A 19038-nucleotide genomic window follows, 5' to 3' on the forward strand; every position below is an offset into this window, starting at 1 on the left:
AAAAATTATATTCAAATAAATAATAGACTGTAAACTGTATTACTTTTAAAACACTTGCAGGTAATGAGATAACGGCCACTACATTCTTGATCCCCTCTGTACATGTCGGTAATCACTTTCTGTTTGTTTACTGACTTAATCTGTGTTGTGTCCCTTGTCTGTCGTAGAATGGGAATGCAGGCTGGGCGGATGAGGCTGACAGTAGCAGAGGGAGAGGAGAAGCCTCCAGAGACTTTGCTAAGGTGAGCACTTGGAAAATGTGATCACAGGGTGGCTTCAGTCATGAAACAACCAACAAGACCCCTTTGCACCAATTACATAATAACATACATTTTTATGAAAGTCAAACTACTTGAATTGTAAAAAGGTCAACCTTTTTAAGCATTCTCAACATGCAGATCTCTGAATATATCTCCATGGCCCTGAAACTCCAAGCCAGCTTCAAAGAACAAGCACTGACAAAGACTGACGAATGCGCCGCCTCATATTGCCTCTTCTGTTAGAAATTACACACCACAGTTATAACAGCCAACAGTCAGCTGGCCATTGACATGCATGTATATTCTAGTCGGAACTAGTCAGTATTTCTATTCAAAGCCCGTTCTCAAATATAGAGAAACTGCACTAAAAACTGCACAATTCACCAGGTTGAACAGCCAGAAGGCTCCACTTTCAGGGACAATTTAACATGCTGAATGGGCCGAACAATGCATCATGGTAGTAATAACCTTTTATTTTTTCTTGCAGTTGTATGAGCTGGACAGTGACCCCAAGAGGAAGGAGTTTTTGGATGACCTCTTCACCTTCATGCAGAAAAGAGGTAAGAGTGCTCTCAAGAAATCCACATCATACTAAGCAGCAGCTGCCTCTTCACTATGTTCATGCCACCTTCACCTGTGCTCTCCTCAGCAAAGATTTTCTTTGATTTGTCAGATCTAGCGGCATACACTTAAAATTAGAGGTTCTGTTGGGATTAATGAGAGTCTCCTGAAGAACTCATGTTGGAGTTTTGTGGAAGTAGTTTATCAATAGGCTCATGATTGATACGTCTTTCAGACTTTATATCCTATCAACAATTTAATATATAATCTAAATTCGTATCTACAAGGCTGTGCTTTCTTAACCCTCAAAGCATGTAGGGTGTTTTAGATTCCATAGGGAAACATTTGCATTATGAATTGCAGTGTGAGCCTAGAGCCACAGATGTGACATTGGTTGGAGTTAATTTCTCACCCTCTGCCTATGTGGAAAAAGCAAATACCACAGGACTTCCATTTCTTAAGAGTCATTTCCTGTCTCACTGTGAAGGGGGAGTTGCTATTTTTTACAGGGCATCTGGAATTTCACTATAGATTGATTGGTGTTTGGCCTACAGCACAAATAGTTTATTTGGTCCTACAATTGTTAGAACCCATGTAAACTGAGCAAGGATAAAAGTGCAAATTTCTTTGTGACTTCAGTCTTTCAAATGTCACTGCTTGTTGTCATGTGTGCAATGTTACTGATCAACTTAAAAAAACATACTGTAACTCTCACTGGCTAAGAAATCCTTTACTAATTCCCCTCCCCAGAGTAAAGGCCTTAAGGGGTCAGCAGGTGAGATCTGCCTTCGTTGATCCTGAGGTTCTGCAGTATCAGAGCCAAGAGGATCTCGCAGTGACCTAACTTATTTAGTTGGCCAACAGCCGGGGAGGCTCAGCTGACCGCGTGCTGCTTTGACACTGCCTACAAGACCCCTCTGAGCAGGGCAGCTAATGCACTTAGGCTTTTATCAGACAAATCTGTTGCCAAGCAAGTTACATGACTTGAGCAATACCTCCCAAGGTGAATCACAATGTTATTACAATGGTGCATACTTTACATTACGTTTTGGCAGGCTATGATGGGTGATAGTGGTCTGTGAGTGTGTGTGTGTGGTTCATCCTTCATTATGTTTTGTCACAGGCCATGATGGGTGATATAGTATGTATGTGAATGTGTACGTGATGCATAGTTTGTTTTGTCAGACTGTGACGGATGATGATGGCGCAGTGCATACATTTGTGTAAATGGGTCCATGTGCATTGACATGCATGTGTAGGTACTTGTATGCATGGTGTGTTCCCATTCACAAGAGCAGCAGCTTCATAGTGTCTGGTCAGATCTTAGCACCCGGAGGTCTTGTTTGGCGGGTGATGAATTAAGCCGAGTCAGAGAGAGGGAGGGACAGGATCTGTCAGGGCCTTGTTAGCATCTCTGTCCAGTGGCTGATGCTGGGAGTGGTGGTTGACCCCTTCCTCATGCTGGTCAGACAGAGAAATCCATCAAGCTGACTAAAATGCCACCTGACAGGAGATAACTGGTTGATTACAGTGCACCACGTCACGTTATTTTCTCTAAATTTGCATGTACTTAAGACAGCAAAATAAGTTTACTTTAAGTGAATATTATAAACAAGTCTGTCTTTTTTTTATTGTGTCACTGTTACATTTTGAAGAACATAAATGTGAAATTAATTATATCATTGCTGTTTAAAAACAAAGACAAAATTTAGTTTGTGAAAGTGTCACAACTTAAAGCAAAGGAAACAAAATACTGATTCACATGTAACAATTTAAATTTGAATATTATAACTCGTGTCATTTACATTTTGTACAAAGGACCACTATGTAGAATTTATTGGCATCCAGCAGTGAGGCTGTAGATTGCAACCAACTCAATATCCCTCCCTCACCGACCCTTTCCAAGCATTTCGGAGAACCTACGGTGGCCATCAGGTAACCTATAAAGGCAAAAGGCCCTCTCCAGAGCCAGTATTTGCTTTGTCAGTTCTGGGCTACTGTAGATACAGGGAAGTGCGGCCTCATTTTAAGCTGATGAAAACACAACTGATTTGTATTTTAAGGTAATTATACAATTATTAAAACTAAATACTAACTACTTACTACTACTACTACTTTTATAACTAAAAATAATTATAAATACTATATTCCATTTCTGCTAATACAGCCCCCCCCCCCTAAATCCTGCACACTGGTCCTTTTAATTTGTTTAGCAAAATTACATTTCCAGAGTTACTTACAGTGAGTGCAACTGGTATCGGCTTGCATGGATCAGGTTCCTGTATCATCATCTGTACAAGTGACCAGTAGTGAGGGAGTGTAAAGGTCAGTGTCCGACAACAGGTCTCTCCAGAATACTCATCTATAATACACAAGTTTGAGGAAAGGGAAAAGAATATGGTGAGAAATGGAAGTAGTAATGTTAGTGCCTTTTATTTGAGTGTTTTTTTTCACTTGGGGAAAATCAAAGGGCAGCAGAAAAAGACTAGAAAATAAATACATAAATAAATAAATAAACAGCCCTGGTGCTTCAAATATGGATGTGACAGTGATGTTGCTATTGACATTAGAGACCTAATGCAATCATTGTACAGGTGGGAAGGATATAATTTCACCTACTCCAGAGTGAGTTCTTCACCTCTCCTTTAAGAACAATGGCACTTGGCTGACTCTTGCTCTCTCTCAAACTGTAGTCTTAATCACAGGGAACAAATTGCTTGGCAGGATTCCACTTTTGCTTTTAGTGCCAGGCATATAGATGAAGAGCAAGCCTTGCAAAGCTCTTCTTGATGGTAACCTCTAATTACCTTCCATTTCACTTCGTAGATGTGAGGACATGATCATGGCACTCTTTTTAATGAAATACCATCTTGGAAGCACTTTTGATTTAATGTCATTATTATGTGGGATTTCTAAAAAGGGGAGGTTATTTGTATAGCACCTATTACAGCTACAGAAACACAAAATATATTTTTTTATATCATTAAAACGGTACAAAAATTCCAAACACAAATGAGAAAATAGGTCGGTTCAAAGCAATAAGTAATAAAATGGAGTAGCTATGCAGACAAGCTAACCAAAAGCCTATCTGAAGAAAAACAGCTGCTTTATGAAGTTTTCACAAGAGTCTAGAGATTCTAGATGAAGTCTTAACAGTTGAAAGAAGAGTGTTACAATAATCTAAACAAGAGGAAATAAAAGCATGAATTATCATCTCCATCTCAACCATGGTCACCACAGATCTCAAGTTGGCAATGTTCCTCATTTGAAAAGAAAAAGAGCAAATAATGATAAGACATGCCACTATAACAGCTCAGAACCTGTCCGGCATGCAGCATATCTAAGAGAACAACATAGGACCTAGTACAGAACCCTGTGGGACACTCCATGACAGAGGCGCTGTTTGACATGAATTAACAGAGACTGAATAAAAGATAGGGTCAGAACCAATCGAAGGCAGACCCCAAGTTTACCCACCCACTAGTTTAGCCTGTTTAATAGAATACCATGAGCAACGGTATCAAAAGCAGAGCTGAGGTCAACTAACACCAATAATGAGCATTTCCCATTGACTGCAGCCATCATAATGTCGTTAGTTAGAGCTGTTTCTCTTGAATGTAGTTCGAAAGTACGAAAATCTGATTGAAAGGAGTTATACAGTCTGTGTGTTTTTAAAACCCACTATGAGCTGCATGGCAACAACTTTTTCCAGCAGTTTAGACACAAGAGGCAGCTTGGATATACTGGCACTTGTGGAGCAGGATTGACTTTTTAATAATCCAGGGTGAGGATTTGAGGAGATTGATCTAGTTTTAAAAGGGGAAACTATATCCAATACAGAGGAGCACTGTTTGTTAACTGTCCACATCATAATGTTTGACAGTACATCTGGGTCAAATAGAGCTGCGAAATTTTCAGCTGTGCTCTGGTTAATGATGTGCCTGTGAGATATATGTTTATGGGGCAGCAGATCCAAATTACAAGAAACATGAAAAAGAACACACTTATGATTGCTGAGAATGAAATCCTCCAAGCGAACACATCTATACTTAGACTATGAAAAAAACTAAGACCATGTGTTATGTTATGCCCTGCTCTGAGCATGGGCCCAGAAACATTGTATAAAGTTTAAAGACTCATATACAACCTTAGAGGTAGCATCGTCAACAAGAGTGAGAGCTACCTGGACAGGATAGTCTGTATTGAGGACAGCAGTTCAGGCTGGAGGGTCTGCCCAAGCAGGCAGGGACGAGAAGGCTCAGTTTGGGGAAGACCTCCAGAGAATTTGTTGACGGCCTTCTGCAGCATCCTACGACTTTTGTTCCTTGTGGTAGAGTGACGAGTTGCCCAACCAGTGCGGGCCACCGCGGAGGTCAGAGGAGTCATAGCTGGAACTGCAGTGGCATTGCCAGGATCAACAGGAGCCTCATCTGTCAGGAAGGGGAATGGGTTAGACAGACATCTAAGCAGCTACAGAATAAAAGCTGGTGATGTGGGAAAATGCCACCTTCTTCATTTGTCCTTACAAACAGAAAGCCTAAAAATAGTACCTCACGTTGCGAAGAAGGTTGTGAGGTTAAGTGAAATTCAGTGGAATCTCTGGACAGAGAGAGACAAATGGTGAAGTGCTTTTCCCACCTTGTCGTGGGGCCTCCAGGCCTTGAGAGGAAAGCAACTGCGGAAGGAAAACTTACGAGGGATTCCCATTTCCTGCCGCTGTGCTTCAAAACAGAAAGAGTGTGTGTCTGTGTGTGTGTGTGTGTGTGTGTTTGTGTGTGTGTGTGTGTGTGTGTGTGTGTGTGTTAATGGTTGAGGAATTTTAGCAGCTGTCCTAAATCCTTGCTGTGTGTAAAGGGGCCCATTGATGGGCTCTGCATCACAGAAATGGCAGAAGACTCGCATACAAGCCCTCTCTACCTTTTCTGTCTTGGCTCTTATTTCTTTGCTGACTACACTTGTCATATAAGATCATTGGAGGGTCACAGTATTTCTTTTTCACCATTGACCTCTGTACTATTTGTTGCTTGTAAGAGCTCAGCCTTATTCAACTGGAAAACCTCCTGTCATTTGCAGGAGATAAAAACACCAGCTAATGGCCTGACATGCAAATGTAATGTTAATGCATGAGGCATTGGAAGAGTGTGGGTGGAGAATATTAGCCTTCATGAGTTAAACCGACATTACTGTTCATCATATCCATTACGGGTTTTGCTGTTTCACCCCCACAGGGAGCACAGAGGAAAAAAGCTTTGATGCTGGCTCGAAGCCATTAACCACCGCAAAGATTTCGATTAAGCAGATGGGTGATTGTTTGTTTTGGGTTGGGTTGACACCCAGCAACTTTCTCATTTGGAATGGGGGGGGGTATTGGGCAGGAGGTGGAGTTGTGAAGAGGTAATCGGGGGGGGGGCAGTAAGTGAGGCTGCGGGAGCTACGGGTGTGCAATAAAGACAAAAAAAGAAAGAGGAAGAAAATAAGAGTGATGCAGCCAACTGCCTGTCAGCGCTGTCCACTTGAGATGATTAATGGCCACAGGCTGTGATGGACAGAGGCAGAGAGAGAGAGACTCCTGTTCAGTGAAATCACCAGTCAAAAAGGGAGGGAGTAACGGGGTGTAAAGACAAGTGTTTTTGCTCCTCGCGCTCCAGCCAGAGAGCCTCACACGTCGCGGCCAGCAAAGGCTAGATCCATCCCAGTGTGACACTCTTAATGGGAAGTGTAGATTCAGCTTAAGAGGGACCACATGGTGTGCTATCGCTGCTTTAGAGTTATTTTAGGGGGAAATCCTTACGTAGGAGATTTAGGTCTGTTAATAGTAATTAAGTGGTAAGCCGGACTTGTCTGTGTCATTAAGTTGTAGTCGTCTTGATAGTACTTATGAACAATGTGTAGAATTAGAGGAAGGAGTAGGAAGGAAGGAAGGGGAGATGGTAATGATTATAATGATTATATTTTTCTTTATCTCCACAGTCAAACCTACTATGAGTGACTCTGCTCTAGTCAATAATTAAGCATCATATTGCCCCTTAGAAATATATTTTCTTTTATTAGAAAAAAACATTGCAGTTTAAAGTTAACTTCAGACAAAAAGACCACAGACCATTCTGAACATGATGAAAACATGATTTTTAGTGAAAACAAATTAAGAAATCTCCTGCCTCTGCCAGATTTTTTCATCCAGGTTAAGATGGATATTTTTTTCTGTATTTGTGGTGTGGGTAGAGTGGCCTCCCAGCAGGACATTGGAGGAAGTTTCCTAACTGTAACCCTGAGACCAAGAGCTCTGTCCACACCAATTACACCATGAATGGGCTCTGGGGGATCCATGTATGCATTATATTACTCCCCCGGTCAGCTTCACACTGGCCCTCGTAACAGGCGGGCCCTCTGTACAAACACCACACTATAATAGGAACATTCTCTTGCTCTTTGATATGGCCTCATTTTACTTTAGTTAACACCCCACAACTTCTGGAAAATGGCAGCACCTGGTTGGTTTAACAACAAAAAAAAACGTGTGTTGAGCAACATTTGTCCATTTTTAGATAGGCAGGTGAAATGATTTTCATTTGAGATAAACCTTTCGACCTGCTGCTTTGCCTGACAACTATTACACAATAAATATAATAGTTTTATCTGCAATTAGCCAATAAACTTATTTCAACTAGTTTCTGTAATCTGACTCAATACAGATGCAATTTCTAAGATTGATGTAGTTTTCAAGACACAACAAACATGTTTTACACAGGGTGCACTAATAAAGTGTAGTAGGGAAATTACATTTTGTCCTCTATTGTCTTTCTTTATTTCTGTCTCTATCCCTTTCCTCCTACTTTGCCCCCAACCAATTCTCCTTCCCCCTCTGTTTATTGTGCTACAGTTACAACCACTGAAACTTGATAACACCATGGGGGATAGGGGTGGAGGGCCGTGCTGTGGCCTGCTTGGTGAGGCCAGGGGGAGGAGGGGCTGGATTAAGGGGCCTCCTGTCCTACACGGAATGATTAATGATCTCCAAATAAGTGGAGGCCAACCTTTTTGATAGGGCAGCGCTGATGGACAGCAGACAAGGGAGTGACGGTCGCACGTCTTTATGTGTGAAAAGGGTGAAAAAAGAGGATGAAGGATGAAGAGGGCAGACATGGAAACCACAGTAGGAGACAAGGGCAGACGGGGTGCCAGGGTGACTGAGGGGAGGTTAAGGCCACGCTCTTTCATTTCCCTTTGAAATCACTTTGTCAGTGGGCTAAAACGGATCAAGCTCACCAACCAGACATAAAGATAATCAGACAAACATATAAGAAAGAAGCTAGAAGCTAGAAGTGGTAGCAAAGGGCCCCTACTCTCAGGAAAGGGTGGGAACCCAAATGATACAGAGATTCCAACCACTGCTTTCTAATCATTGCCCCAAAGCAAACTTCAACGGTTCTTATTGGACACATCCTCCCCTGCATTCATGATCAAAGATTTTATGGTTACTGTGTTGATATGTTTGAGGGCTGAGATTATCTTTGCCTTCAGTAAACTCCACCCGTCAGCTGGCAAATTGCAGCCCAGCCTTGGAGAGCAAGCACATCTACGATGGTTGTGCTCTTTTCTTCCTTCAAAACAAAAGGAAATAGTAGTTTTCCTGATGTTTTGTGTGTGTGTGGGTGTGTTAAGGGATTTCAGATTAAAATCTTGCGACTTTTTTAGTTTTTGTTTGTTTCTTACCAACCAAGACTACTCTTTGTGTCTCTTCCTTTCTCTGTCTTTTCATCCCAACCCCCAATCCACACTGCTTCCTTGTTATTTCCTCTGTCATTTAGCCAGACTGTTCCACAGCCCTGGATTGCCACTGTGCTGTCCATCTTTAATTACGACCATACTGTACAGGGATTTGAGTCTCTAAGCTGCAGAGCTGGGAGATTCTTAATCACCATGCTCATAAGTAACTGAGCAGGGACAACGACAAGTGCAGGCCTCGAGCAGATTCATGCTTCCCAGCGAGGTCATCAGTCAGGGTAAAAATAACACTGGCTGCTCAGTTCATCCATGCATCTTGTTTAGTCTTCAACGGAATACATTTGCAAATACTGCGCAAAACAAATGGGGCTATTAGATACTCATCCATTTTTGGGGAAATGTGCATGGTCCAAAAAAATTCCTGCGTGAAAGTCTTAACCAGGGCAATGGTTTAAAGAAACCGACATGTACATGATACAGTTTTTAATAATAAAAAAAAATGTAGGAAGAAAATAGACTAAGTTAATAAGTAATATTGTTTTACCTTTTTACCATATCCTTTTGTATAAAATTCCCTGCTCTAGCTGGAAAATTAGGCCAGTTGTACACTGCCAGACTATAGACTCCCAAGCTGTTGTTTACACCCTTGGTATAAATTTCATTCATTCAACCTCTATTTAGGTGAGACATACAGGTTAAGATAGGATTAAACATTTTTCGCAATCTGAAATTTTATATTTATATTTTCCTCCAAATAAAATTGTCCAATAGAATGTAAAATTTCACCATCCTATACATAATTTCTTTGTTAAGCTGTTCCCACATGAAGCTCTCCTGTGATCAACAAATTTCCCAAATGTCTACTATCTCTGCCTATCTGCGTGTCTCGCTTCTCCATCTGTGTCCTGTGTGTGCTCTTAAAGCAATGTTTCCTGGCCCCCACACCCCTGTGATGGATGGTATGAAATACATTACAGCCCCCAGAGGAGCCCTACACCAGTACAATAGCCCTGAGCTCACTTCCAGTGCCGCTCTGCAGGAGTGTTGCATAAGCTACACAGTAACGGAGATCTGAGTGCAAAGGGGCCTAATGGAAAACAAGACACTTGATTTGTGGGAAGAAATGGACACACAGACACTATTGCCACTTTGCCAGTGGAATTATAGTTGATGTGACTTGTTGTGTGGGATACACGATTAGATAAAGATAATGGACATGTCATGATATATATATATATATATGTGCAAAGATGGGTGTTCATCCTCTGCAGCTAGGCCTCAAACTTGACTTTTCATGCTGTAATATGTGTTTTTTCTTAAGACAATCTATTGTTTGTAACTTAGGAATGAAATGATATTCTGCTGTTGACCTCATTTTAAGTCACTTTGCATTAAGAGCATCAGCTAAATCCCTGAAAGGTAAAGTATGACCCACTGTAATGGATTCCAAATGCCAAAAGTAATTAGCATTGATGGCAGTTAAAATTTCCAAGATGAGTGCACAACCCCCCACAATCTCTTCCCCCGTCTCAACATGTCCCTCTTTCTCAGCTTATAGAAGCTGATGTCTCCCATATTGATCGGTGGTGCTGGGCCCCAAATGGAGCTTGTCAGCTGATGGCTTTATCTGTCAATCCGGGTGTCAATTGATTGAAGCAGTTAGCTGTGTTATAAGGTTTGCTAAAAGGGAGAGGGAGCCCCTCAATGTTGCACCTGCCACTGAAGACATCACTGTCACCTACTTACACTTTAAACCAGCGATACACGCTCTAATCAGTGAACTGACGCTAGCTTTGGGCCACAGATGATTTCATTCTCATGTATGAGTTTCTGATTTTTAATTTTTCTCTTTTTACTTGTATGCTTTCCATAACCTCTCTCTTCCTTACATTGTGTATTTTTCCGCATGCTCTATTAGCTGTTGGTTGTTGTTCTTATTCATACTAAATATCACTCTTTCCCCTGACTGTCTCTCTGTCTCTCATTTGTTTTACCTGATCTTCAAGCTACTTGAGTGGAAAAAATTTGGTTGAGAATTTACTTGTGGTGTTGGGAGGCACAGTGTGTGACTTATGTACATGCAGTGTCTAATGCAGTTTAGATAGGGAGAGTATAACCCAAGTTATTTTCCGTAACCACAATTTTCAGCTGCCCCCTAAACTCCTCACATGCAAGCTATTGTTAAATGCTAGCTAGGCAGCTGCACACAGAGAACCCTCTTGTCCCCACTCAGTCACTGCAGCACATGGTGAGGCCAAAAACTACTCAGTTTGAAAAGAGTGAAATAAGATGTTCTCATGTAAGATTTAAGTCGAAACCAAGTGATTTTATTTACCTGGGTGGGCAGCCCAAGTAGAGCCCATGTTTGGGAAATGCTGCAGTTGATGCCGAAGCCCCTCCCTCTATTATGTGCACAACATACCATTGCCATGTTACTGTGACATATACATTCTTGTCATTTCTGCAAAGATCAGAGATAGCCGTTTACAAGGGCAAACAGTTGGTTTACTTTTCTCTCACTTGATATTCCAGGCAGATGTAAATATAGAGCGTAGCGGTCATCCACTATATTTGACCACGCTGTAAAGTTTTGAATTGTGTTGAAAAAACACACTGACATGATATGCTCTATCAGAACATGTTTTCTTGTTGAGGGTTTAATATATTGTGTTTAATAGCTGATACAACAGACCTAAAAACATCATAGACTTTATTGTTCACACACTAGACTGTTTTTAATAAAAATACGTCGACGTTTTGATGACTGTATACCTTTTAGTGTTTTCATGCTTGTTCTTGAGTGCAACTTGTGGATAGAAAACAACTATTGACCTTTTTCCAAACTGACTGTAACTCACAATACAGGCCTGTATCATCAGTGTTTAACACTGCTGCATACATCAACAAAGATTTTACCTCACCCTCTTCAACATCCACACTGTCAATCTCCTCTAGCCGTCACCTGCTCTTTGCCCTCATATCTTGTATAAATTGAATTTTGCCAAAATGTATTTTCAGTCAAATTACATTTACAATTTGGATCTTTAAAGCCACAAGAAACAAGTATAGAGGATGTATTTCACGATAGATTTATTTATACCCAAGGTTTATATTCAACCATAATACATCTAGAGTAATAACCGACTTTACACAGTGTTTAGGAAAAGTTCTTATGCAACTGTTTTTGTTTGTACTTAGCAGAATAAGTAAAGTAAACTCAGGTTTTGTGAGAGAAAATGTTCATATGCTGAAATCATGGCTCATGCATGATCAACGCAACAGGCTTCACTTGAGGTGAAGCTTTTAAATCAATCCCTCACAGTACGTCTGTGCAATGCAATAGAGATTTTATTGTCTGAGTTATTTATTTAGTTTATCTAGTGTGAGGAATGCTGCTCTCACAATAACATACTCGAAGCTCTCTGGCAAGTTCATCAGCCACCTGCACAATTTCATTGATCAGCAAGATGTTTATGGATGAGAGACATTTCCAGATGGTGGTTGGTTACCTTCAAATGTGGCTGCTGGATGGAGTAACTGAACCATATAGATTACAAGGAGAAAGGGCCTGAAGCTCCAATGGATGAATAAACAGATACACATTGTATCTGACACATACACTGAGTCAGTATTTTTTCCTTTTTTATCATGAACAATACAGAACAGAGGGAAGTATATTTCACCTGTTTAGCAAACATCTATCAGATCTCATTCAACCATTAGAGGTCAATCCATTGGTTATATTATGTCCATCACTTTTCTATGAATTTCCATCACAGAATTGCAGAACTTTTTGCTTGCTCTCGGGAAAAACAACTGAGCTCCACTGTCTAATGAAATGATTGTATGCAACAATTTGTGAATTATAATGTGCTGTATTCATGTAAAGTGTCCCACTTTTATTAATATGAACAGACATCTGGGGAAAAGACCAGCATATTCCCTGTCTGGTCTACGTTTCTCAGATGTCACAGATTTCTCTTTTCTGTGATCCTTAAGAAATTGAAAGACCCTGAATAACCATGCAGCATAAGAGATATCAACCATCTTTCCATGCACCCATCCATCCATCAGTTCATTCATCCATCTCTGTTGGCTCTATATCAGCCAGTGATGACTGGGGTCTAGTCAGTTGATCTGCCGGGTCTCTGGGGATTGAGGGGACTTGGGTTACAGTTGGAGAGGCCATCTCACTTTTCGCGCCATCCAACCTTTTCAATCCCCCTCCCCCTCTATTTCACCAGGTGACCCATCTTCATGACCCACGGAGAAGGAGTCATGTTTCTTTCTCTTTTTCTGTCTGTTTGTCTCTCTATTTAATTTCCGAGATGCTTTAATGTTGTGACTGTTAAGGCAAAAACAGTTAGCACTAATTTCAACATCATATAAGAATGCATCGGGCTTGTCAATGCAGAGATTTGTTGCAAAATTGCACCTGACAAACTTCAAATCATGTTATTAAAGCGCTATTAGTGTCCTTATTCATGTGGTTTCCGCAGAGTGTGAATAGCACCCGATGAGATTTACAGCTTTTGGCTGTTGTTTGGAGCCTTGCCAGTTTTGTAGTGTTTTACACCACAGGCTAAGGCAGTTGACAGTGAACAGAAGACAGCTCCTTAAATATACTGGATGCCTGCTCACTGTAATAATTCTTACTAAGAAGCTACTCTCACTGTTCCCTGAGTAAATATAGGTTCAAGTGACTTATCCATCATTGAATGTTTGCTTTTTTTCCCCTTTAGTATTTGTTCTTTTTATTGAGATGGGAGGAAGAGACGACCTAGAATAACAAGCTGAATCTGAAATGTTGTCTATGGCTTTTGTAAGATCTTATTAAGATTCCAGTGAAGGTGGCACTCCAAACTAGTTTTTCTCTTATAAAGATTTATTCTTCATCTAATAAATGAAGGGATACATAAGTGTGCTCATGTGAAAAAGCTCCCGGTGTTAATGAACTGATCAGACATTTTTACAGCTGCTTTGTCGTTTCTTTGCACAGATGAAGAATACACAGGACTTTTTTTTAAATCCCTTTAGTGAACTGTTGTTGGTATAGTCACAGCATACCACTTCGTATTGTTGTAGGACATTGTCTTTATGTCTCTGTAGGTGATAGATGTGGCTTTACTGGAGCCAGTGTTATGTTTTTTGTAGGATGTCTTTGATTTTTGAGTTCAAACTCACAGGCCGAGGGAAAGACTCTGTTTTGCTTGCTTATCACATTATGGTTAAGTATAGTTGTCACAAGCTAAGTCATTATTTCTTTCTCTTTCCTGTCTTGCTTCTCTCTCTTTGTTTGTCTCTCTGTCTTTCTCCCTCTGTCAATTCACATTAATTGCACTTTATTGACATGACAGGAATGAAACCTACGTAGCCAACGCTACACAGCATATTGACCGACATATTATAGACTTTATTAGACGACTGTTATAGCTTTCCTATCTCTCAGTGTATACCTACCAGCTGTGGCTTTAGCTTCATGCTTGGAATAGCAATGTATCTATAGTGTAACGTTACATTTAACTTCCCTTACGAGGAGGGTACATATCTTAACACTTGATATGAAATGGTCCGTCAGGCGAGTGGTCGTTCTGCCTGGACTAAAGATAGCAAATTCCATACACTCAAGGCTTTTTTACCTTTTATGTCCCTGGCCATGCATTAAAAATAAAACAAACATGCCCCAGCGTACAGCAGGGTCCTGACAATATGCTGCCCTGACGTACGAACATATAAACTAAACAGCCAGGGGCTGCCCGACATAACGTAAACTTCCAGCATGTGGAGCCCAGACACCCGTCTCTCCTGTCAGTGTCTCTCTGTCCCGTGCTATTGAAGGGTTTGGGCTGTTCTGTAGTGATAAATTAAGCCATTTTAAAAAAAATTATGGATGCAGGGTGACAGACTTAAAATACTTTAGGGTATATATATGAACAAAAATGATTTATCTTTCTAAAGGTTGCTGTTCTAAAAAAAAAAAAATATTATAATTATAAGAAGTAATAAGTATTTTTACACAAAAAAATGTCCTCATTACCTGAACATGTTAAGTAGGAATTAATAAATTCCGAATTGCAGCATTTAAGTAAGTTCAAAATACCAGCAGCAACATTCAGTGGTGCAGTTTATTCCATCAAATAATTAATCTTGACACATTTTAATGCAGAAGGTGTTGTTGAGAGCTGATGGTTTGTACAGTACTTTCGGATGAGTGTTTCTTTCTAACAGTTGGTCCAATAATAATTCTTAAAATGAACTGAAGAAATTGTCTGAAGTCCAGAGAGGGAGATGTAGTCCTGGTATGGTCTGCCTGGTGTGTAGATATGGAGGTAGGGGTGGGTGGGTGGGTGGCTGAGCTGTGGGTGCTCTGAAAGGACTCAGACACTGCCATGAGGCCAGGGGCTGTTTGTGTTGGCTGACACCTTCCTTACAGCAGTAATCCAGTCTTTCTCCAGCTGGCTAGCTACTACACCTCCCCCTTCCTTTTTTTTCCCATCCTTCCTTCCATCCCTCCTAGAGGCAGCAAAAAGTATCTCTCCCTTCATGCTTTTTTCCCTTACCTTTTAGATTTTTTTTCTTTTTATCTCTGCCTATTCCTCTTTTCTTTTCTCCTCCCTGTCTCTTTTTCTCTCAATCATGTCACTAATCTGAGCCCAAAAAATCAGAATAATCCAATTGAATTATCCTCATATTGATCACCATAATTAAAGCAACCAAAAGACAATGAGATGATGTGGCGTTTCCTTCTCTCCCTCCTCTTTTTCCCGTCTTTCTTCACTGTAGATGGTGGTTGAAACCTCACACCAGCCAATGCTCATTCGGTAAAGAATTCATTTCCTGTGTGTTGTCCGCTGGAAGGCTGTCGCTCTGTCACTTAATTATTTAAAAAAAAATGCCCATCATGTGAAGTCAGCGATATTTAATTTACCACTACTGGCGTCAGGGGCACCCAATTGATTTATTATAGAGACCCTTTAATGCGAACAGCTGTTTCCTGCTAAAAATAGGTCAGGGGTCACATAAAATGACCTTGTTCCCCCATTTTTTTCTCCCTTTTGTCCTCACTTTGAGATAGAAAGATGAGGCTGTAATGCAAGTTGGGAAATGTTAAATTATGATTGAGATGGACACTTTATCTGTAACAGTCTGGTTTGCTCAGTTCATGGGGACAGTATCTAATAAATGTTTTCAGCCTCTGAAATAATGAATAAAAGGCTTTTTAGTTGATTGCATATTTGTTTTCATGAACATGTTTTGTTATCGTTCTGCTGTTTGCCATGCTGGAGATTTATTTTCCCATTGTTTAAATGCTGTAAATGATTTCTACCCTTCTGGGAAATCATTTTGGACATGAAATTTATCAAATATAAAGGTAATTGATTATATGCGGAAAATATCAGCTGTATCCTCTAATATCAAACTGTCCAAAAGTATTATCCCCAGAGGGCTTGTATTTGTCAAACGTCAGATTGGAAGTATGTCTTTCAGTTTTTTTGAGCTGTCTTTTTCAGTCACACTCATTGCCCTTTTTCTCCTCTGTCAGACTCTGTATCTATATCTCTTATCATTTGAAGTCTAGCCGTTTGAAGGCTAGCCGTGTGGCTCTTGTGTTCACAGTGGAAGTTGGAGGAAGGACTTAGGGAGTGGTTCAGGGGGCCTCAGCCACGGCACTTCCCACCAGAGCGACCTCTGACCCCTGGTGCCATTAATCACTAGGCTCCTGATGGCCCTGTCCCTGGGGGAAAATCAGTCCGGGGCAAAGGATGATGGGAGGTGAAGCCTGCAGCCAATTACAGATTGGCTCAGAGCAGCCGAGTGGACAAATCACGGCTTTACAGAGAAATGAAATACCCAATAGTTGCCTACTTGAGGCCTGCATGGCCTAACGCCATGAATAGGTCTCATATCACAGACGACCATGTTGTCTCTCTAAAGAAAAGTAAACAAAAATATAATAACAGCAGAATAGAGTGCTTAAAATGGCACTGTGAGGCAGAGGAGTTGTGCTGCTATGATCAAAAGAGATGTTTGGGACTGGTCTAATTAAGCCTGTTAGAGCTAAATGTCTCCAGGGTTGGAAACGGAGCAGATGTTGGACACCAAAGGCAGGCGGCACATTGATTCGCTCAAATTAGGAAACTCTCTGCCCCAGTAACTGCCCAAGTGTTGGTAATGTGATTTTTGTCAATTATGGCGAAAGGTGCTTTCCCAGCGCTTTCATATGTAGTGGAGCCATGTTGAAATTTGAAACCTGGTTGATGTCACGTGTTGACTAATTAATGCTTTTTTAGGTTTCAAAACCACCTCTGGTCCACTAAAGATATAGATAGCAATTTGGTTTCCTCTCAAACACACACATACACACTACACTCTCTGCTCTCCTGTCTGAAATTTGTAATGTTGTGCTGTGAAAATAGCTCCTTGTAAATCTGTTGAATCTGATGTTGACTTGACAGCAGATGCTGATAAAGAGGTGAATAAAAGCATAGGCATGAATTAAAGCCTAACTAACTGCTGGCCTGTCACTTTGGGGCCAGTGCTGTTGTGTCTCATTTGTTGTGCTCTCATTGTTCATGGCCAGGCCAGTATGAAAACATGGCTTCCTGCTGACCTGCAGTTTAATTCACACATCAATAACCCCTGGCTGATCTCTGACCCCTCTAGTTGTACTAATTGTTTGATGCAGGATTGATGTCCAACGTTGCATTAAATAACTGACGAGGCACTGGCAGCAAAGCATTCCTGGTGCTCTGCTGCACCGCGGGTTCTGGAAATGTTGCTGCTGCCCAGAGATGTTGTAGAAGGTCAGCCGTCTACAAACGGTTTATCCACGTCACAATGCAATCTTCTTTTCAGTCTTACAGGACTGTGATAACCAAAACCCTGAAGGGGATGGACTTTTTAAAAACGTATTAAATAATTGCCTATTTTCCTATGATACTATTAAATTACCAGTAATTAATTTAAAGATCTATATACAGTTAACTTGGTGGCAACTGATTTTGAAAAGGTGTATCTATACAGGTTTAGGATTTCTTTCTAAAATTAAATAACTCAAATTTGAAAATAGCTACTACCTACTGCTAAAAGTAAAAACAATTGATATGCGTTTGGAAGGATTGTGGCTAATTTAACATATTGGATAATTAAATGATACAGGCCTGACCTTCATATTTACATTAAATACTATAACATTGTACCTCTCGCTCTGCACATACCTAATCCAAATAATTGGTTAAAGAAGCTAGCATCTTGGCAACAGCCCACTTGTTTTGCCAATTGTTAATTGGCTCTGGAGATAAGATGGCTGATTTCTGAGAACAGTGTTTTATGCAGCTTTAACAAGCTGAACAATATTAACCACATACTGTGGTGCTGTGGTTATGTTTATTTTACAGGGTGAGAGGAGGCTTTCCAGGTCTTTTTAGAGGGTTGTATTTTTGATCCAAATATGCATTTTTTTATTTTAATGCAACATCTACTTTCTACTTTTACTGCTTCATTAGTTACACCACTGCCAGGATGTTGTATTAGATTGCATTAGATTTTACACATGTACCTAATAAACTGGTTTAACTGTACATATTTTATTCCTGCATGTAATTTCCGTTTCTGTATTATCCTGGCTGCCTATAAGTCTTTGCTGGTCTGTGTTTGAAAGACCCTTGCAACAGGTGTCTATCTTCAACCCCTAACTCTTAACTTACATCCCATTGCTGCAAGGTTAACATACAGAATGAGGAAACTGTTGCACTAAAAAAGGATTGCTTAATATTGCAGGGCCACCAGCTATCGCAGCCACTATATAGAGAACCTCTGTTCTATAGTGACATGTATATTAACAGATTGTAAGCTTTTATTCCTAACTCATTTATTTTAATTCTCATTGTGTATAAACACAGGACCACGTTTTGTCTGCTGTATTTCTAGATGAAAAACAGAGTGGGTTTTCAGTAGATAAAAGTTTAGTTCCTAAACCACCGACATTACATTCAATATTAAGTAGTGCACCAAACGATCACAGTGATGCCACACCTTCCTGATCTCCCAATTTATGCAGGTCCATGTGTTCACCCCTTGCACATGGCTTAAAGACATGTTGCTAATTTAAGAAAATGAATCAGGGCTAATCTTCATGGCCTGATCACACTGCTATTTTGCAAAGTCATTAATGAGTCCAATTCCAGGTTAAGAGCAGCCTGTGGAAGGGTTGAAGGATTGGCTGGCATTAACTGTGAGGGCAAATCTGTATGACTCCCCTGTGCTGGGCGCGGCAGCACTAACAGCAGAGGGGTGTGGATTTACTCAGTACAATCCTCTAAATGAGCTTCATTATACTGGCCTATCCAGGAACCCCCCACCCAGCGCTGCCCATGGATTAGCAGGTTGTCACAACCCCCAGTCCCTTCCTCCCACTCCATGCTTACACTGTTGCACATTGCACTTTTTGATTCTGTTGCATACGCTGAACCACCCCCTCCTCCTCCCTCTT

General features: G+C 40.7%; 1 protein-coding gene across 2 annotated transcripts in view; it reads left to right on the forward strand.

Annotated features, from left to right (window-relative positions):
- The window catches only part of LOC111672315 (AT-rich interactive domain-containing protein 3B), a 54062-nt gene that overhangs the window by 25523 nt on the left and 9501 nt on the right, over positions 1–19038 (forward strand). For both annotated transcript variants that reach the window (XM_023429719.2, XM_023429720.2), the window contains exons 3-4: positions 168–242; positions 748–820. In XM_023429719.2, coding sequence (XP_023285487.1) covers positions 168–242; positions 748–820 — 148 coding nt within the window. The remainder of the gene's footprint in view (positions 1–167; positions 243–747; positions 821–19038) is intronic.

Source organism: Seriola lalandi, unplaced genomic scaffold (genome assembly GCF_002814215.2).
Source record: "Seriola lalandi dorsalis isolate HSWRI2012SDOR001 ecotype SW California unplaced genomic scaffold, Sedor1 jcf7180002054898, whole genome shotgun sequence".
NCBI classification, from domain to species: domain Eukaryota; kingdom Metazoa; phylum Chordata; class Actinopteri; order Carangiformes; family Carangidae; genus Seriola; species Seriola lalandi.